General features: G+C 50.5%; 2 protein-coding genes across 5 annotated transcripts in view; one reads left to right on the forward strand and one right to left on the reverse strand.

Moving 5' to 3' along the window:
- Positions 1-7,651, forward strand: part of IQSEC3 (IQ motif and Sec7 domain ArfGEF 3) — a 101,183-nt gene extending 93,532 nt beyond the window's left edge. The window contains exon 14 of one of the 4 annotated variants that reach the window (XM_038155611.1): positions 1,149-7,651. In XM_038155611.1, coding sequence (XP_038011539.1) covers positions 1,149-1,586 — 438 coding nt within the window. In that variant the 3' untranslated portion in view covers positions 1,587-7,651. The remainder of the gene's footprint in view (positions 1-1,148) is intronic. The other 3 variants (XM_038155614.1, XM_038155612.1, XM_038155613.1) reach the window with 3 other exon arrangements.
- Positions 3,128-16,961, reverse strand: part of LOC119708790 (sodium- and chloride-dependent GABA transporter 1-like) — a 45,797-nt gene continuing 31,963 nt past the window's right edge. Inside the window, exon 15 of the mRNA XM_038155628.1 lies at positions 3,128-16,199. Coding sequence (XP_038011556.1) covers positions 16,095-16,199 — 105 coding nt within the window. The 3' untranslated portion in view covers positions 3,128-16,094. The remainder of the gene's footprint in view (positions 16,200-16,961) is intronic.

Raw genomic sequence — 16,961 nt, forward strand, 5'->3', positions numbered from 1 at the left:
GCTGGTGCAGCTGCTGACTCTGCCAGCCCCTCAGAGCAGCCCCACTGTCCCACCTGGACCCCTGCCTGGCTGGAAGTGCCACACCAACCTGCGAGCACTTGTTTCCCACCCAGGGCTTGTCACTTGACTGACATTCTGTTTTAAGCCAGCAACCTAGCTCTGGTTTGGGGTCTCCATCAGCCCATGTCCTTGCCAGGAGGAACCATAACCTCATCCATCATTTGGGAAGCATTATTTCCCTGCTGCACTTCTCCTGTTAGGGACCTCCCATCCAGGCCAGCTCATCCTTTTCAGACTGGTCTCAGTGAGCTCCCTCATTTGATTCCATTATCAGCATCTTGATGTGGAAACCCTGATGACCTCCTGCTTCCCTACCTGCTTTCAGCTGACCAAGTATTACTCTGCCAGCAGAGGAGCATTTCCATTTCTCTGAGATTATCTAATCTGCTGCCATTCCATCATGAATTTCTTTTATCATTGTATGAGCTAGATGGGCATTTTTTGTTTCTTTTTTTTTTTTTTTTAATCATTTCCTTTCACTGACAAACCATCAAATGGAGCAGAGGGAGCTGCCTTTTGCTAGACTGTGTCAGGTTTCTGCTTTTTCCTTTGTAAACAGATTAGCCAGTCATGTGGTGTACCTTCCTACTTAGAAAGGCAGGGAGCTGGGAAAGGCTTGAGTTTCTCTGTCGCTCTCTGTCTCAGATTCAGCTGCTGTCATTTTGCTGAAACGTACAGCCTCGATTATCTGAAACCTTGTGGTCTGGTCCCCCTCTCCTTTTTGCTGGTGGGGGCAAAGTCATGACCTCGAGGTCTGTTCATTTCCATGAGAATTCACAGACACTTCCACTCTTAGAATCGATTTGCGTTCCCTGTGCTGTTTGGATAATCAAAGCTGCACTGCATTTGGGAACGCCGGCTCTGCTGCCTTTGCCGTGATGGAAAGGACAGGGACACTTAGGCTGGATGGGGACAATGGGGCTGTTGAGGGGGACTGTGCAGCCAGGGTCGTACCTATTCTGGTTTTTTGAGGGAGGGAGGGTTGAATGCATGTGAGGTCGTCCGGTGGCGGGGTTCAGGGCAGCCAGTAGCAGCGGATGGGAGAAGTCTTGTAACATTTAATGCTTCTTTGGCTGTTTCTAAACTAGGTGTCAATTCACAACAGGCTTCAAACGTACCAGCACAACTCCGCCCTGGGGCCCGAGAGTGGAATGCAGCCCAGCATGCGTCTTAACATGCCACGGGAGCAGCTGGAGACAGCACTGGTGCCCTCACACCCCGCCTCGGCGGGGACACTTGTACAGTGCCAGCAGATTGTCAAAGTCATTGTCTTGGACAAGCCGTGCCTCGCTCGGATGGAGCCGGCCCTCAACCAGACTCTGACACGCTACGTCACCTCCGACTCCTGCACCTCCACCCCCTGGCGCGGTGTGGGCAGTGGGCTCCCTGGGACCCCCATGAAGCTGGTCCATCAGCCTCCCCTGCCACCTCCACCCCCTCCCTACAACCACCCCCACCAGTATTGCCCCCCCAGCTCGCTGCTTCAGAGGCGCAGGTATTCCAGTGGCTCACGCAGCCTCGTGTAGCCATACCACCAGCACCAAACAGCACAGACTTCCTCGCTTCCCTTCCCCAGCACCTCCCAGGGACCCTTTCTGCCTACAGAGATCTAGTTTGTGATTTATTTTTTAGTAAAACAAGAACAAAAGGAAAAAAAAAAAAAGCCAACTGACCTAACTCTTACCCTGTCTCCCCTGAAGATGATGCTATTTGTGAGGAGCCATCTGTAGAAACTGCCAACCTACATGCTCACACATCCTCACACCCAGCCAGCCCAGCTGGCCTCTGTGCTCGTGTTGTCCCCATGTAGCACTTTGCTGCCCTGTTCCTCAGAGGCTTGATGACCTGCTGCTTTCTAGGCACCGTGTCTTCCGTTTCCTACTCCTCAACTTCCTTTCCTGCCTTGCATTTACCTGGCCATAGGTTCGTACCCACCCTGAAACTTCGCCAGCCTCAGAGAGAAATGGACTCACCTGCGCCATACCTTGGGGCATTCCTGGGGATGGAGTTCTCCCTGCCACCACCACTTCCACCTGCTAAGCTGGAGTGAGAACTGGCACACTTGCCACGCTTCCTCCTCATCGCTCTCCAAGTTTTATCTCCTTGCAGCAACCGGCTCCAAATGAGGGAGTGCACGACTGGAAGAGAGCTTGAGAGGAGGAGAGACTGTCCTGAGCTGCAGTACAAGTACACAAAGATGGCCTCACTGAACACCAAAACTTTTTCTGTTGTTATGTTGGAGCATTGTACCAGAGACCTCTGCTGAGAGCTAGCAGACCTCACCACATGTAAATACACCTGTATGGTAGCATATGTATGCGCATGCTTGCTAAGGGAACACCAAGCAGTTCTGGGGGAGCAGAAGGGAGGGCTTCAGTCCAGGGATCTTCCTGGAATGGATGTGTGCTTTTCCAAAGACACAGCACCGAGAGGTGCCCTCCCACCTCAACACACACTCACACCCTCCCCCCACACACACACACGAGATTTTCTTCTCTAAAACAGACCCACCTCTGCTTTCCTTCTTCTGGCTGGTTTTGTGTTTCCTCCCCACCTGCATTTTTTTATTCTGAAAGCAAAGCTGAGTGTTATGTTCACCTTTTGGGGTGGGTATTCCATTCACTTGGGCTCTTCCACCTGTGTTAGAGGGAAGGGACTTTTTGGAGACCATTCGTGTGAGGTCCTATCTGTATCTCTTACCTGTATCTCTTACCCTTATATTCTTACCTCCATCAGCCCTTCCTATAGGAAAGCTGCCCAGATACCAGACTCCAAGGCTTCTTCTCTCTTCCTCTCTATCCCAGCTTCAAAGTGAGAGGAGGGGCAGATCCTGAGATAGAGATGACAGCTCAGCTCCTCTGCTTTATTGGGGACATTGATGTGAAGGAAGACAGCATTAAAAATGGGCTGTGGATGTATTTTTAGAAAAAAAAAATCTGTTCAGTAGGGAGGGGAAGGTATTAATTAGCTTAAAGGCTTTGGTCTCAGTCACTCATTCTATCTCCCTTCGAGGTTTAAGAAGATCAACTTTAGGATTCTAAAATAGGACAGAATGCCTTTTAGGGCCTTTTTTTTTTTTTAATGAGGGAAAGACAGAAATGTTCTTCCTTCCCATGCAAGGCTGAGACATGAGCACTGGGTGCTGATGATGTAATGGTAGGGTAAGGAACGGCAGGAGTTGTTGCCAGTGGTGGGGATATGCAAAATGTCAGGACAAGGGGGACAGCAAAGACAGATACAGAAAACTTTTTTTAACCTTGTGGGGTAAAAGCCACACAGCAATTTCCTTAGGGACTGTGCCAGTATGCTGATCTCTGGGGCCATTGCCAGTGAGAAAAGCCACAGTGCATCAGGGAGGGGCTTGGCTCCCCGCAGTGCTCCCTGGATGCTTGCTGGCTGTGCTGGAATGTTCAGGGAGAGAGTTCACACATCTGACCTGGGCAGAAGCCCAGCTGGAGTTAGGGAAGCAGACAGGGGCTGGAGTGACAGATCTCCTGCACTTAGCCAGCCCTCCAGGGCGGGAGCCTGCTCACTTCCAGGTCCCCCTCAGTCTGAGTGTGACCCATGGACCCAGCTGTGCCAAGAGTTCTGACTTGTTTGCTTAACTGGGCCCTGGGCTGCTGCTTCTATCTGCAATAGCAAATGTACCAACTGTGAGCCCACAAGCAGAGCCTCAGGGAAGACTGCAGAAGCAGATGACAGAAAAGATTGTAAGAAAACCCTGACTAGAAGCCCAGTCTCCCTCTAGACAGAGAAGCTTACTCCTAGCCAGCCCCCCAGGGCAGTTTGGATGCTCCACATCCTGAACTGGGTGCTGGGCGAGGTCCTCACCCCTGGCCAGGGCTCAGCCCCTCACCCCCCAGCCAGCTGTGAGGCACAGCTGGCCTGGTCTGCTGCTGACTCCCTTCAGGGTGACACCCTGCTGCCTCACAGCAGCCAGAACCTCATCTGAGCTGCCCGTAGCTTCCCAAGAAAGCATGTGTGGCATCTGCCATTTTCTGGTCGTGCAGTGTGTGGCTGATGCTGGTTTTGCTCACTGCTGCAGTGGAATGGGTGTCCAGGAGGCACTGGCACTGTCCCCCCTTCCCAGCAGTTATTTCACTGTCTGAGAGGAATGGCAGTACTAGTTCAGGTTTTTTTTTCCAGAGTGCAGTGTGCCTATGAAGCTCTGTGTGTGTGTTAAAATAAATAAATTAGATTTTACTTGACATTTAACACAAAGTGACAACAGCAAAAAACCTTAAGATACTTGAGGAAATAATTTTTTTAGATAAAATATTTATAACAATGCCTACAAAGTTCCTACACAAGATGTTTGCTGCTTTAATAATTGATTGGGAGAGCTACAAGGATCTAAAGAGGAAATAAGAAAACTGCTTGAGACTCCCTTCTCCATGCTGGATGAAGGGTAGAAGTGAGTGAACTGAAGTGCTGAGGTACCTGAGGCAAAGTATTCTCTCAGGGCAAGTTGGTTCTGTTTCTCTGACCTTGCAAAGGCTGCTGCTGGCCTTGAGCTTTGGACAGAGAAGCAAATGTAGATAACTCTTGCTGTCTTCTAGCCTGCTGGCTACCACATCTTCTGCTGGGTTTAGCTGGAGAGGTACAAAACTGCTCTGTTCCAGGCTGTCGTGGAACAGGTTGGTCAAAATTCCACTGTGGAGCCAGGCCCTTCGGGCTTCACTTCAAAACACAGATTTGTTTTTTTCTTTGAAGTTTGGTCTCGAAGGATGACCAGCACTTCAAAACATATCTGCACCTCGTCTGATCTATTGTATTGTCTGCTCCTGCAGTCCTCCCACACGCCAGCGAGACACACAGACTCAGTGTAGCCCTACAGCTGTGAGCAGACACCCTTGCACACAGCCTGACAGGGTGCAGGCTAGAAGGGGCACCTCAGTGACAACCTCATGAAGGACAAAATGTGTACCACAGCCCACCTGGAGGGACCAGCCCAAAGAAAAATCACCAGCTCTTGACAGCAGGGATTCTGATCATGAACCTAGCACAATCTTTCAGGTGGAGGAATCAGGCAGGGAGCTGCTGCATAGATTAGCTCAACCCAAATGAACGAGTGTCTTTTTGCTGCCAAATTCATGCCCTTCTATATTAAAAAGGAGTGGGGGGAGAGAGAAAACAGAAACCTTGTGAAAAGTGTTCTGCAGTGAGTGTTGGGTAGTCAGTGGCCAAATGAGAAGGTGGCTTTGCTGAACAGTAGGAGAGACTGAGCTGAGTTACATCAGGCTCTGTCCTGATGCTTGCTCATGCTGGTGCAGGCCCAGTGAAATGAATCTGTTTGCACCAGTAGCAAAGGGATGGGAAAATGTGACAGGAGAATTGAGCCTTGCAAACAATTTGGGTCTAATGCAGTGCTTTTCTGCTGCCATAGTGATTTTTAATGCCGTAGTCTTGGCTGCTGGGTTAGCAACACTCAGTGCTTTCACAAGGCTTTCAAAGCATCCCACTGTTCACATTTTCTCTCCTTCCTGTAGATGAAAGGTGAAGGTTTGGTCCACAACCCGAATTTCATCAATACTCATACTAAAAGGTACCACCAGATTTGGATGCTTTTGAGGGCCTCCAAGCCACAAGGGTTTGAGTTTTGTTACCTGTTTCTCAGAAGGCTCAACCTGCAACTGTGTGCACATTTCTGAGGTTTCCAAAACCAATCTGAGACCTAAGCCAAGGATGCTGCTGCTTGGCAGAGTCTCTGCTTTGAAATGCAAGTTGCTGAGCAAACTCCCCCCCTTCTCCCACTCCACCAGCTGCCTCACTGTGCTAGTGTAGGCTCCAGGGACTGCTGGCAGTGTTTTGTGAGCTAGAGCTGTCCTTGTCCTGCCCTCTCATTCGCAGCCACGCCTGGGACAGCAGCTTTGAAGTCACCCAGCTCTTCAACACTAGTCACGACCCCATCTGAATGTGTCTTTTTAAAATCTAACAACAGAAGTATTACCTATGCGTAGGCTTTTGAAAGCACCTGTCTGTCTGTACCTGTCTCCTGCTGTAAATATCACCAACAAAAGCTTCCTTTGGGAAAAGTGGTGTGGTCACACCTAGCAAAGAGTCCAAATGGCTAATATTTTGTAACAAAAATAACAAAAATAGATCAGAGGTATTTTATCTGTTCAATCAATAGAGTTTTAGAAATTATATTGAGATAATGTCACTCGTGCTCCAATGTCTTCTTTGCCTCAGCCCCCGCCCCGGTGTCCCTGGGCTCCAGCAGCGTGCACAGGCACACAGCCACACACCAAGGGCTGCTCCACGGAGTGCTGAGCATCCTGGACTCCTGCTGGCCTCAGGGGCAGCCTGCTCTGGCTACTGCTGTTTTCTTGTCCAAAGCAGCAGGAGCTAGCTCAGTGCTCAGGCTCTCTGAGGATCAGATCCAGAGGAAAACAGGAAGCAATAAACTTGTTCAGGAGGTGGCAACTTAACTGTGAAATTCACCCCTGCAGGGAGGTGGAGAGGAAAATGGTGAGGGGGAAGGCAGAGCCCTTTTGTGCCACAGCTCATTGCTGTCCGTGTTGCTGGATGCTCTGGGGAGGGAGGCCCACACAGCCTCGCAGAGCACTCGCTGCTGCCTGTGCGCCACAGGATGCGTGGCCACACAGGAGAGCAGCACACACCGTGGGGCAGTGCTCACACCACACAGGACTACGCCTCAGAGAGCATGTAGGTACCTCTACAGAACGTGCTGGACAAAACTATGGGGCACAGGCAGCATGTACTGCCTGAGCAGGACAGCTCTGCTGGCCACAGCGTCACCACTGCAGCACATCTCACCAGCTACGCCAGCTCAGGCTTGGGGAACATTTGGATGGGAGACACGTAAGGAAAATTACATTTCCTGTGCAGATCAGATACAAGTGCATATTTACACAAAGCATAACCCCAAGGTTAATGAAGCTGACCTTTGAGAGAGAATCAAGCACGTGCACACAAAGCCAGCTCTCCTCTGCAATGAGTGGGGGAAGGCAAGCTACATCTCTGCAGCTGGATCCAAGAGATGCTAGATTCAGACTGCACCTGCTAAAAAACCCATGTCCATAGGTTGCAAATTCTTTGCTGGCTTCAAAGAATCCCTTGGATCCCCAGGCCCACCATGAAATACTTGGGAGGACAGAAATCCCTCCCAGAAACAGACAGGATATTTCCCAGGGATTCAGAGGCTTCCATTTATGTTTTTGTGTGCCATGGATATATTAGAAATCAGCCTGTCCCAAACAGGCATTTTCTAAGCTGTTTTGAAACAGAAGATTATTAAAGTTCCTGGCTGATGTTCAGATCACACACCTGGCTGTAAAGTTAAGATGAAAGCAATAAAACCAGATTGTCTATATGTGAAATACTCCTCACTTGCTCCAATATACAGATATTATTATTAATCAGAAGATGGCAAGTGTCTCTGGGAAGAATACTATGTAGACACATATAGGTAGTGCTGGTATAAAGGACTGCAACCCAAAAAGCAAATACCACAATTGTCACAGTGCATCTGTACCCTGTTATATCTATCCAGCATCCATTATGTGCAATAACTGATCCATAGTGTGGTTGGAATTGATCAAAATACACTGCTCTTTCCCACAGAGAATCTTGAGATGCAATTTTTCTCTGAAACTTTGCAGATGGGCTTTTAATTAAGCAGATTCCTCAAATGCTTTGCTGTAAGCACCCTTGTCAAGCAAAATGCAGACTCAGTACTGAACTCAGCACTCACAGCCTGCTGCCTCCTGCTTTGAAGGTGCTGCCTCCGGGGTCAGAGACCCATCCCAATACCTACACAGCGAGGGGAGTCCTCCAGGAGCACTGTGGTGGCAGGAAGGCCACCACAGACCCAGAGCTGCCACACGCCTGCAGTGTCACTGTTGTGTGAAGGTCATTATGGGTCCCTTTACACCGCTTCTGGGGTACTCTGGGAAGATTGTGCTGAAAGGGGGTGCCTGGGGCACAGCTGCTCAGAGTCAGGCTCAGCTGTTCCCCACACACTGAGGTTTTTAGTCATCACCAGTTGCTGGGGAAGAGGTGCCCCTCTGTAAAGCCACTGCCCAGATCCTTAATTCAGCAACCTGGAGTCATGCACATTTACCTGCCTGACCTGGGAAAGGTGGCTGAAAATAAGCAGGTGCCTCAAGGATGATGGTGCATGGTTAGCAGGGTTCTGGGATTTAAGCAGAGTAGGAGCTCTGCCACACTTGGCGCAACTTTTCTGCAGTTAAGGAGAGCAACTGAGGTTAAAAGCTGGCTGAGGAGCTGTTTTCTATCTTAAACCATACAATCCATGAGCTGGGAATGTTCTTAGGTATGTAGGGCAGGATCATATTTTATACAGCACCCATACTCCAGCCTTGGGATCTTACAGCATGGCACTGTTATCAATGAATTTTTTGAAAACAAGAATCCTGTCTTCCTAATCCTCCCTCCTCATTAAGAGTAGGGTGTCCCAAAATTATCAAGTTCATTAAAAACAAACAAACAAACAAGAAACAACACAGGGAACAGGAGGATCCTCTTCCACAGATGTGTAGGACCAAGTCTGTAGCAGTAAAAACACTTGGAGTGATCCATGCCCATCCTGATATTCTATGTACACCCTTCTATTCCCTCCCATTATGGAAGGCTTGACTTTTGAGTACATTTTCTTTATCTTGTGGATTAATCCCCACCAGCAACTAAGTACCTTGCAGCTGCTCCCTCTCTTCCCCTTTCGCCTTTGGTGGAATAGGGATGAGATCAGAAAAAGGTAACACTTGGATAAGAATTGTTTAACAACAACAACAACAATAATAATAATGAAAATGAGGGAAAGATGCACAATGCAATTGTTCACCACCTACTGACCAATGCCCAGCCTATCCCCCAGCAATGATCAGCAGCTCCCAGCCAGCTTCCCCCAGGTCATGTATGGGACATGAAGTGCAATGGCCTGGAATATCCCTTTGGCCAATTCAGGTCAGCTGTTCTGGCCAGGCTCCCTCCCAGCTTCTTGTGCCTCTCCTCACTGGCAGAGAATGGGACTCTTAATTTAGGGTAAGCACTACTTAGCAATAACAAAAAACATCAGAGTGTTATCAACACTATTCTCATGCTAAATCCAAACCACAGCAATCTTTGAGGCCACATGAAGCAGGGCAAAATGATCCTTCCCTTTCTAAAAGGAAATGAAAGAACCCATCTCCTGAGATCTGACCTCAGCCTTCTGTCATCCCTAGTGAAAAGGACAACCCATCCAGCAGCTCAGGACATGCAGTCAGGAAAGAAATGTGCAAGGGAAAAGCCAGAGCCCTATTTAAATAGCTTGTTCAAAGATAAAACCCCAGCCATCTGTCAACTTGCCCGATAAGAGGCATGGCTATAGTAATTAGCAGAGGGAAAGGCTGCAGAGATGCCAGCAGTTTGCTAACATTTTACACAGGTCTGCCGTGAATGCAGTGGGAAGGAGAAGAGAGTTAACAAATGCAAAAGAAGATCGGTGTATTTCTCCAAAGCAGACACCGCTGGCAGTGTGGAACAGAAGATTTCCAAGGGCTGCAGGATGGTTTGGGCTGGTGCAATTTGGCGCTCAGCATCCCAAGAGCAGATGATGCCACAGGGGATTGGCAGCAGCTGATCTCCCTCAGATCCCGAGGCTCTGCCTGGCAGAGGATTCCCCACAGCTGGAAGGTCATCCCGGTGTCTATAGTGCTACCAGGGATGGGGGCAGCCCCCACAGGGCTGGGTGCACATGATCCCCAGGCAATGGCTGGGGTGCTGTCAGAGGGGCTGGGCTGCCACCTCTCTCACCATGCCTGTGCTGCCCACCTGGATAAATCCCATTTAAACAGTGCTGGCTAATATAGACCTGCTCTCCATTCCCAAAGGAAGAGCTCTTTCTTTGGGAAAAAGCTTCTTTGGAGAGCTCAAAACATCTGGAAACCCCTGTAAATCCAGGTGCAACCTGACAGTGGCACCTACACGGTGCTTGGATGCACTCCCTGGTGCCAAGGCAAGTGCCCAGTGGCGGGATGTCCCCTGTGCCCTGGCCTTGCAGAGCCCCCTGCACACCCATTGCCACTCCCTGCAGAAGAGCCTCTCCCACAGCCTGGAGCACTCCAGTGCCACCCAGCCTCGGCTGCCAACGCCCAAGCAGCTGCGGTGGCTGGGGCTGTGACAGCTGCTCTGTCACCACCTCCCCCAGGAGCATCACGCTGAAGTTCCCCTCACAGAGCTGCAAAGCCGCTTTAAAATAAGAATCTTGGATTATAACTCCTAATCCCTTCATTTGCAGTAAGTGCAGTGAGGGAACAGAGATGTCAGCTCTCTCTCCCCCCTGCGGGACCAAATGCGCTTCAAAACCACATCAAAGCGTTCGTGTCACGGGCTGGGCACGCAGCGACCCAGAGCGGCTGCTTGGCCACGACAGTGCGGCACCATCAGGAGAGCAGGGACAGGCAAACGGAGATGTTGTCCCTTTCCAACCAGGCGCGGCCATCCCCCTCCATCTCTCGCCCTCCTTCACACCTAGGAGTTATTTTTAAGGGTGTGTCAGTCAGCTCTGGCATGTGCTGGAGGGGGATGCACAGAAAAGAGGGTGGCGGGAGCAAACTGTGTCCAAAAGGCACATGGGCTCCCTGAGGATGGGCAGAGAGCTGGCACTGCCTGTGTGCTGAGACAGGGGCACAGGTGCCACCATGTCATGCCCTCGTCACCCTGGGGCCAGCCCAGGGGCTGATGTGCCCCCAGGTCTGTGTAAGGGGCTCAGACAGTGGCAGTGCTCTTTGGGTTGATGGCAAGGGATGAGTTTGCACAATAGAACCTTTTATCTGGAAAGATATGGAGCAGGTTTTTTCTGGATCTGGGTCGGCAGCGTCAGCACAAAAGCAGCAGGGGCTTTTTATGGGGTCAGTGCAGGGATATTCGTATTTTCCTTAACAGCATGATGCAGTACAAACTGGCCAAGAGCCTTCTCCAAGCCACGCAGCCTTCAAAGGGAGAAAAACATCCAGCTGTGCCACCATGCCCAGCTCTGCCAGTGGGCCCTGGGCCTGTGGGAGATGCAGTGATCAGGCAGCAGTGCCCCCCAGCAGTGCCCCTGTGTTCTGGCTCTGGGACCCTCGGGGACAGCCTGCTCCCCATATCATTACAGCAGGGATTCAGACAAGTCCCTTCCTGATGAGTTGTTTTTTTCATCTGGAAGCAGAAACACCTCGGTTGCCGAGGATAAATCCCTCCATGACCACTCTGCACAGGGCTGCACCTGTGGGGGTGAGGGCTGCTTATCCCCAGGAGCCATGGCGGGGACACGTGCCACCCCACGAGGGCCTGTGGCTGGTCCCTGGAGCCGCAGTGAATGCTGGTGCCACTTTCCTGGCAGCACAGTGGCATCATGCCAGGCTGTCAGGAGGCATCTCCATCAGTGTCATGGCTGTCAGGTATCAGCACGGGGAGCACTAACCTCTCCTGAGCTTCTCCAGACACGGACACTTCCCGGCCGATGGCATCACAGGGATGATGGGCACACACTTGTCACTGTGGCAGTGCTGCCTCAGGCAGGGCTGCAGTGGGGATGTGGGATGCACCCCATCCCCTGCTGTGTTTTATGGCACACCATGTGGCCCCCAGGGCCAGCAGACACACAGAGCTGAGCACTGTGCCTCGCGGTCTCAGCTGCTGAGGAAGGCAGGCAGTGCTTGGTGAGAGCTGGTAGCCCTCAGAACAAGCCCAACCACAGTGGATACATCCCATCAGTGGTGCAGACCCCCTCCCCATCTGGCCACCACCACCAAATGCAAGCAGGATCCTCCAGTCCCGAGAGATCCCAAGGAAGAGGCCATGGATAAGGAGAAATTGCTCATCCAGAACGAACCAGCTTTAAGGGCACCCCGATGCACAACACAACTCCTCTCAACACACCATTTAATAGAACTGTGGAGAAACTACAAGCTGCACAGTGGCTGGCCAGCCAAAGCCTTCCAGTGCCACACAGCACCATATCCTGCCATGGACATGGCACAAGTGTTTTATAACCAGCTGCCAGCTGTTGGGACACATCTGCTAGAGCAGCAGCAGGAAGAGCTCCCCTCTCCCAGGGGAGAGGATCACACCTGGGTCTCCAGGGGAAGCAGCTCTTGAGCAGCATCAGAACAATCCTGCCTTTCCCATGGCCCGTGTCACCCCCTGCTGCAGCAGAGGATGGGGGCAGCGGCATTTATTTTATATTTTGCAGGCCTCAGGAAAAAGAGGATTTCAGAGGGATTTGAACACAGGTCCCTAAATAGCTTCTTAGAATTAAGAGATTTCATAAAGGATTATTTCAAGCAGCTGCCTATGGTGGGGGGAGAGGCTGGCAGGTGCTGGGGAGGTGAGGGGACAGAGAAAAGGCAGGAGTGCTGTAGGTGAGCACAGGGGAGCACAACCCCCTTCTGAACTAGAGCAGTGAGGAGAGGGGAGCAATCCACACCCTGGCCATGTATCCTCTCCTCTGGGTGAGTCAGAAGGAATGAGCAGCAGAGGGGTAGTCAGCAGATGGGCTGCATCCTGGGAGCAGGACAAAAGCAGTTCTTACAGTCAATGAACAGATATGGCTGCTTTGACAGACCAACCCACAGTGGCATTTCAGAGGTGTGGGATGAGCTAAAGGGGGTCCATCAACACCCCTGACTTCTAACCAGATGGAAAACCTGTGTGTGGAGGTGGGAAGGCTCTTCTAGCTAAGGATGGGATGAGTTTGAAACGCTGGAGAAGGGGATCAGTCCATCAGACAGAGCTTGACTAAGGGCAAATTACTACCTGCAAGGTTATGGGTGCCAAACTTCACAGGTCCAAATATTCATGGTGGAAATAACATAGTGTAAAAACAGGAAAGGCCACAAAACCTTTCAGAACAGGCACAGCTCTGCGCACACTGGTGGAATGTGGGTTGAAATGTCTTTCTAGTAACACCAGGAGATAGTATTCCTTGGCACAGCATTTTCTCGTGCAGAGAGGAAGAGAAATACCTGGAACTTCATTATAACTTAGATATTTGGGTGGAAATTGGTTCTTAGGGACTGGATTCTGTGAAAAGCTGGGGTCCTCAGTGGGATCCTGAGCTCCAGCTTTCCTGGAGCTCATGTGTTGAGCATGCACACAGCGAGAGGCTAAGCCACAGGCATGCAGGAAGGAGTTCTAGGTGGGAAGGAGAGCACATGAGAGAAACAGGGAAGAGAGGCTGGTGATAATAGAAAGAGATAAAAATGAGGAAAGAATAGAAAGGAGAAGAGAAAGGAGGGAGAGTTGCAATTTTACAGTAGTGGAACTAAGAAAGCAGGAGGAAGAAATCTGAGGTAGATAATTTCCACTGGACAAATGATAGCAGGGAAGGGCTGAGGCAAGAGAACAAAAAGGACCAGGGCAGGAGGGAGAACAAAGGAGAAGGTCACAAACAGAAAACTGAGCAAATGGTTAAATCTCCTCAAATATTGTTATTATGAGCAGCCCCTGCTGCTACATCTGGAACAATGTGCCACAGGCAAGGACACAGGTCAGAGAGATGCTGGGGCTAAAATCCCAGAAAACAGGAATTGGGGGTTTAGAGATTTCTTCAGAAACAAAGTCTTCCATGGTTTTATGGCCTCACTCAAAAATTGAGTCCATTGCCCATCACCCACCTGTGCAACCCTCAGTCTGCATTTGAGGGAAGGAAGGTTATGGGACCTGGATGCACAGGCAAAAGCAGGTCTCTAGTAAGGGTAATTAATGCAAAGTTTAGAGCTTAAACACATTTTTTTGTGCACAGATGTCCCTTTCTCAGAACATACATGTTTATAAAGAGTGGTTTCCTTATTGCCCCAGTTCATAAAAATAGGTGAAATTGGAATAGAAATGTTCAGCTACAGTGGCACAGACAATTAAAGGACAAGGAAAGATGACATGTCTGTCACTGGCTGAGATTAATAGTGATGAGCTATGATTGCAGCTTTCAGTGTTTGGCTTTTGGCTTTACAAGACTAAGCCTATAAATACAGCATTTCCTCATGTCTATTTAACAGCTGCAATTTTTTTGACACAAACACCGGAACGATTACAGGTGGGATAGGGCGTGATCTCAGCTCAGGGTGTTGGAGCCCACAAAACATGCACTTAATGCCCAGCAGCCATAACTCCTGAGAATCATGCATACAAATACAGACTGGTCACACATCTGAAACAACATTTACCAAGATGCACCGACGAGCTGGCAGGGGACCCACTCCCAAAGGGGTCTGACCTCAGCTTTCACCAGAAAACTTCTTTCTTCCTTCTTCTACTGATCCACAGGCTGGAAGACTGGCTGAAGAGTAGGTTGGCCCCATGCTCTGGTGAGTCGCAGGGACAAGCAGCACAAGGCCGACCTGCAGCATTTTGAAGCTACTATTGAAGAGCAAGACACTTGTGCAAAGGCTCATCACGCATCTGTCACCTGCAGCAGGACACCTGGAGGACTGCAGGTGTCACTTCTGAGACCAGACTCTTTGGTGGGAAAGATGGGTGGGATGTACCTTTTCCTGAATGCTCATTTATGAGTTTGTTGATTCTGATCTAAAGCTGGGAGTGTCGGCAGACCTGGCAATGCTGTGCCAGGGGAAGGGAGAGACTAATCAGCACTAAGTCACTGTATGTGTGCTCATCAAACTCTCTGTTTACAAGGATATCTCTGCATGGGGTCACTGGGAGGCTGGCACAACTGGGAGCATCACTGTCACACCTACACATGGTGCTATGATAAGCCACCTCCTTCCACAAAGCTTTACTACCAAGAAATATGCTGCTGTTTTAGGATGACTCTGAAACACTTTGCAGCCTTCTCCAAGGTGTTACACTCCTCCAGCACCATCCACAAGAGCTCACAGCCCTCTGTGGTTTATGTGTTGGGAGCTGGGATGTGCCAGTGACTGATCTGGCTGAACAGACACATCCCAAGGGAAGTCAGCACTGTTTCACAGGGGTGGGTTTAAGCACGGTGGTTACATCCTGCCAACGGCCTCAGGAATTCTTGCCTTCCACCAGCTGGGATTTAGGAGTGGCCACTTCCTGAAAAAGGTTTGAACAGAACCACCCATGGGCACCATGCTCCATCTGATTGTTTCCCATCCAGGGACACAGCCAGGGAGGCTGCTTGGCAGAACTACCCTGGTTTATCTTGGGTGGAGATTTTCACAGTGCTGGAAAATCTCTTTATCACACAGCCTCGCCTCTGCACAAAGCTTGTTGTGGTCAGTGTGGGAGACTTGAACAGCCTCTAGCAGAGAGCCCTTTTACCCTTTTAGCTGCTTTTTAGGATCGGGGCCTGGCTACTGCACACAGCTACAGAGGGCAGGATGCTCCAGAAAAGAAAGGTTGACTGCTCCACTGGGCTCTGGCTCACAGTGCCAGCCCCAATGGATGCAGAAAACATGTCTGGAGACTGTGCGGGGATGAAACATGGCACTGTGAGCAGCACACACTGTCCCCAAGCCCTTCTCCAGGTGTGGGGTGATGCCCTACAGCTACCAACAGGCAGGACTTCTCACTGGAATCCCTCGTTCTGTGCTAGAACCCTTTGTTCTGCACATCCCCTCCAGTTATGTATTTGCTGGTGCTTTATGCTCCATCAGTCAACAGCCATCTGGGATTTGAACCTAGTGATAGCAAACTCTCTGGGGTGAAACATGGCTGTGTGCTGGGGGATGCTCTGTGGAGTTTCACACGGAAAGGCAAGAAAAACAGAGAAGTGCATAACAATCAGTCTAAGCTCTCTAGAGACACCACCTCTCCTCAGGAGGAGGAAGATGTGGGTACCAGCTGCTCCTCCCTGAGGGCCTGGACCAGGATGTTGCAGGATGAAGGTGGTCACCACACAATGCCCTGGCAGCAGCTTGTTCAGGGCCTTGGTCAGCCATGCCAGGAGGAAGAGCCACGAACAGGTTCCTCCACCAGGTCCTCTCTTGGATGAACGAAAGCCACCGCAGAGCCAGGGACAGCAAGCTGTGCCAGAGGAGCTTGAGGGACAATGTGGAGTGAGCAACTACAGGGCGGAGCGAGGAGTTTGGGCTTTCCTCCTACACGGCAGCATCCGAGATCCTCCCATTCAAGGATGTCTTCGGCTGGAGGCCATTGTTCTGGGCGTGCATCTCTGGCCTGGGCTGCGTCATCTGCTGCAAACGCTGCCCAGGAATGAAAGGAGAGAGTGTGTCAGCCAGGGCTGGGGGCAGCAGCACTGGGACAGCCAGGGTATGGACAGCAGCAGCTGAGGGTTGGGACCCTAGCCACATAGCTCAGAGGTGACCCTGATTACAGGGCAAGGGATGGTGCGTGGAGTGACTCCTCCAGCAGCATCTGGTAGTACCCCAAAAGCCTCTGCGAGTCACCTTTGCTCTGATGCTGCACAGAGCACAGCAGCTCCTCCTTTTATCTGAAATATGAGGAGCATCCTGATAAGAGGCACACTGTTACCAGGCCAGACCAGCTGCAAGGAGGAAGAAGAGAGAGCTGCAATGCCACAGGCTTCAGAGCAGAGCTATTTTTCAATTAGGGTTGATTACAGAGCATTACTAAGTAACTACAGCAGGTTAACAAGGTTAGAGTCTGTGCCTTTGATGCCGGTCAGAACATCCACCTGCACAAACCTTTGCACAGCAGCAACTCCTGTCACCCTGAGCTGATCAAATGGAAATTGCAGAGTCAAGTAAAGTGAAGCGAGAATCCATGAAAATATGGAGGGGCCAATCATTACTGGAGGTGTGTGGATTGAGCATCAGGAGGGATGAAAAAGAATGAATCACTTTTGCCAGTCAGGGAGGGACTGATGCTGTGCACTGCAGAAGAGAATGCAGAGGAGGATTAAGCCTGACCTGAACAGACAACACTAAGAGAAGTAGAACCTCTTCCCAGCTAAGGGAAACAAACTCCTACCCTCCAATACCACT

This window comes from Motacilla alba, chromosome 1A (assembly GCF_015832195.1).
Source record: "Motacilla alba alba isolate MOTALB_02 chromosome 1A, Motacilla_alba_V1.0_pri, whole genome shotgun sequence".
Taxonomy (NCBI): Eukaryota; Metazoa; Chordata; class Aves; order Passeriformes; family Motacillidae; genus Motacilla; species Motacilla alba.